The sequence below is a fragment of the Chenopodium quinoa genome, unplaced genomic scaffold, assembly GCF_001683475.1.
Source record: "Chenopodium quinoa cultivar QQ74 unplaced genomic scaffold, ASM168347v1, whole genome shotgun sequence".
Classification (NCBI taxonomy): domain Eukaryota; kingdom Viridiplantae; phylum Streptophyta; class Magnoliopsida; order Caryophyllales; family Amaranthaceae; genus Chenopodium; species Chenopodium quinoa.
Genome location: NW_018743144.1, coordinates 404,978 through 409,235, shown reverse-complemented (window position 1 = coordinate 409,235; position 4,258 = coordinate 404,978). Strand labels below are relative to the sequence as shown.

At 40.6% G+C, this 4,258-nt stretch overlaps 1 protein-coding gene across 1 annotated transcript; it reads right to left on the bottom strand.

Moving 5' to 3' along the window:
• Window positions 1–266: 266 nt before the first annotated feature.
• On the bottom strand, window positions 267–2,126 carry LOC110732111. Its single transcript, XM_021912029.1, has 3 exons — window positions 1,965–2,126; window positions 1,176–1,553; window positions 267–1,028 (listed from the first exon to the last, which is right to left on the bottom strand). Exons 1-3 carry the CDS (start codon window positions 2,124–2,126, stop codon window positions 267–269), a joined length of 1,302 nt encoding a protein of 433 aa, XP_021767721.1.
• Between the last annotated feature and the right edge of the window lie 2,132 nt (window positions 2,127–4,258).

The window sequence follows — 4,258 nt, the reverse complement described above, 5'->3', positions numbered from 1 at the left end:
TTAGCGCCTTTGTTTTACGTCGTTGGCTCGACGCAACTCATCCCACTTCGGTACTCGGTTGAAGGCTCATAGAGGTCAATGCACTCTATGTTCTCGGATTTGAAACCATCGAAGTAGGGCTTGAGCCTTTGTCCATTGACCTTGAAGACATTGTCGGTCTCTAGGCTCTGAATTTCTACCGCTCCATGCAGGTAGACTTTCACCACTTGAAATGGACTCTCCCAATGGGAGCGGAGTTTATCAGGACATAATTTGAGTCGGGATTTTTATAGGAGGACTTTTTCACCGACTTTAACCTTCTTCCTAGCAATCATCTTGTCATGCCACAACCTATTCTTTGCTTTGTGGTATAAATGGGACAATTTCTTGCCCGGAAATGATGACGGGGTGGGTGTTGCCCCTAGTGGTATAGGTGGAAGCTTGGACTGTTCATTCAATTCCGCCACCTTCACCTGCACATTAGTAGGTATAGAAGAATCCAAGCAATCACCAGACACAACATTAGTAATAGGTGTGAGGAGCTCATCCCCATGATCAATGTTAGAAACATCATGCAATATTGGATCGACAACATTTATAGAATATAAAGAATGAGTATCAACAGGATACTTTATGGTATCGTAAATGTTATACACAATTGCTTTCCCATCAACCTCCATAGTCAAAGAACCGGTAGACGCATCGATTTTTGTCTTAGCAGTCTTTAAGAAAGGTCTTCCTAACAGGATGGGGGCTGCTTGTTTGTCATGTTCCATGTCAAGGACGTAAAAGTCAGCAGGAAAGATCAATCCATCAACCTTAACAAGTACATCTTCTACTACCCCCTTAGGATATACATTGGACCTATCAGCTAACTGAATTACTACCCCAGTTTCATGCAAAGGCCCAAGTTCTAAAGATTTAAACAGGGAGTAGGGAATGACATTGATTGATGCACCTAGGTCCAACATGGCTCGGTGTAATGTGGTGTCTCCTATTGTAACAGGAATAGTAAACATACCAGGATCACCACATTTTTCTGGGAGTTTCTTTTGGAAAACTGCAGAAACATGAGCACTCACCTTCACTTTTTCTTTTCCTCCCAACCTGTGCTTTCTCTTGATCGTACACAGTTCCTTCATAAACTTAGCAAAACGAGGAACACTTTTAATCACATTAAAGAGGGGCATATTTACCTCACATTTGCTGAAAGTCTCATAAATATCCTTGTCTTTCTCATACCTTCGAGTATCTTGCAAGGCTTCTGGGAAAGGTGGCACAGGCTCATAAGAGGTAAAGGTTGGCGGATTCGCCTTAGTTTCTTGTTCTACTTCCTCGTCCTCAACTCCAATCAAGTCTTTAGCCTTCTTAGGTGCAACTACAGTTTCTTGCAACTTTTTGCCACTTCTCAATGTTATTGCATTAACTTGTTGCTTAGGGTTCAGCTCCGATTGGGATGGAATCTTTCCAGAGTCCTTAGCTTCAAGTCGGCTTACTGCACTTGAGATTTGACTGACTTGATTCTCCAGGTTTTGAATACTTGATTTGGTTTCTTGTTGAAACTGCATCATATTCTGATGCATGGTAGAAACATTAGAAGTTAGTGATCTAATCATTTCTTCAGTTGACATATTGCCTGAATTAGAGCTTTGGCCTTGACGTGTTAGGAACGGTGCCCTATATTGCTGAAACTGTTGTTGACCTTGAGCATGCTGATGTTGTTGGTTTCCTTGGGAATTCCCATATCTCAAATTTGGATGATCCCTCCATCCTGGATTGTATGTATTTGAATATGGATCATATCTTCTCTGAGGACCTTGCCCTTGGAAACCCATTGCATTGGCCTGCTCATTCTTCTCCTCTTGTAATTGAGGACATGCATCAGTGGGATGTCCCATGGAGGTGCATAAACCACAAGCATTCAGTTGCTGTGGATTCCTTGAGTTCACCATGAACTCACGCATCATAGAAGTCAAATCAGCTACTTGACTCTCTAACTCAGTTGTATTTGAATTTGCTGCATTCACCCGGCGCGTGGGAGTTCTCTGACTGAATTGCCTAGAATTTTCTGCTAGCTCTGCAATCAGCCTAGTTGCATCTCCTGGAGTCTTATTCACTAGCCCTCCTCCACTTGCTGCATTCACCATCCTCAAGTCATCATCAGTTAGACCTCCATAGAATTATAGGATGAGGTCTTGATCGGAATACCCATGGTAAGGACAACTAGCACACAATCTCTTAAATCTCTCCCAATACTCATACAAGGATTTATCTTCCTTTTGATCCACATTGCTGATAGCTTTTTTAAGGCTCGCAGAAATAGTGGCTGGGTAGTACTTCTCAAGGAAACACTTCTTCAAATCTGCCCAATTTGTTATGCTACCTGGGGGAAGATAGTAAAACCAATCCTTCGCTGCATCCTTGAAAGAGAAAGGAAATGCTCTCAACTGAATTTGCTCGTCAGTCATCCCAATCGGTTTCATGCTGGTGCATACCACATGAAATTCTGCCAGATGTTTATTCGGATCTTCACCCTTCATGCCATGGAATGCCGGCAATAGATGTATTAGGCCAGATTTGATCTCAACATTAGTACCTTCCTCCAATTGCTGATATGCAATGCACAACGGCTGTTGGTTCAAGTTAGGGGCTGTAAGTTCTCTTAGAGTTCGATTGTCAGCCATCTCCTCTTCTTCTTGAATATTGAAGGAGTACGTTGATTCACTGGGGGTTGTTCTTGCCTCTTTTCGCAACCTGGAAATATTCCTTTCAATTTCTGGATCAAACTGCAAAACTTCTTTGTTAGCAGAACGGGTACTTATCCTACCCTAGCGAACAAACAAAGAAAGATAGCTAAGAACAGTCCTAAAATAAATTCTACTAAGATAAACAATTAAAAAGTAACGCCTTAATTCCCCGGCAACGGCGCCAAAATTTGGTGTGCCTCAGTCGTATGCAACCAAAAATATCACAACTAAGCTAACTGCAAATAAACGTAGTTAGGGGAGTCGAGTTCGAATCCACAGGGAAAAAGGGACTAATAACTGCAAACCTCAGTGGAATTACTCTAGGAACGTAGTAATCTAAGTAACAAGGGGGTTTTGACAAGCAATGGTGACAATTAAACTAAATCAGAACAATGAACGTAAATAGTATGCAATCAATGAGAATAACGGTCTTGGTTATGCGAAATCCACTAATGAACATACAAATTGATCATAGAAGTCTCCTCAATCAAGCTCTATTGAACACCTTGTTGTAGAATTCCTAGATTCTAAATTCTCATAAATAGTTAGAAATAGCAAAGCGCTCCTTTCTAACCCTTTCCAATGCACAATTCAAGACAAGCGCTCTAAATTATCCACAAGAAGAAAATTAACGGAGAAATCAACAAGGATTGAATAAATTAACACAAGCGGTCTAATTTCTTCAATAATATTATTCCCTCTTCAAGTTATCAACCAAAAGCATGCATCAATAACCTAAAGTTGCTACTTTGGAAAGATTAATTAGATGCAAGCGAATCCAATAATTCTAACCTAGCAATTGATTAAAGCAAATCATGAAATTAATTCAAGGAACAATATATATTCAATATATATTAAGAGAAGAAAGATCTCACAATTCATAGCCAAAAGCTTCAATCTTTAACCAAGAATCCAGAAGATTAAGCTTCCATGGATTCTAATTCCAAAACAAAGAATTCTGAAAATTCCAGGAAAACCCTAGAAAGCTTTTTTTCTCAAAACTTAATTCTCCTTTTCTAACTTAAAACTTAATTAAAACTAAGCTATTTATATGTTTCTATATTTTAATAACATAACACAATAATAATAATAAAATAATATCCAAAACACGAGCCAAAACAAAGCCAAATTGCTGAAAATTAACCAAAACAGCCCGAATTTCTGCCAGAGCCGCTGCCAGCTGCTCTGGACCCGCTGGCAGCTGCTCTGGCAGCCCCTCAATCTGGTATACCCGCTGCCAGCGGCTCTAGCCAGCTGCCAGCGGCCCTGGCAGCGGTTCCTGCTGTTTTTGCCTTCTTTCCTTGCTTCTTCTTCTTGCTTTGCTTCACCTTTTCCTCAAGCTTTCTTCCTTGCTCTTCCATGCTCCATCACAACTCTCAAATCACGAGCCAAGGTCCATCCTTCTTACATAACTCTTCATTGGTTCCCGAGCTCACTCACTCACTTATACTCATAAATCGCGCCTTTTGCACATAAGTGAGATCACAGCCCAAAACTCACAAAAGCTAACAAAAGTACATATAAAGCATCAA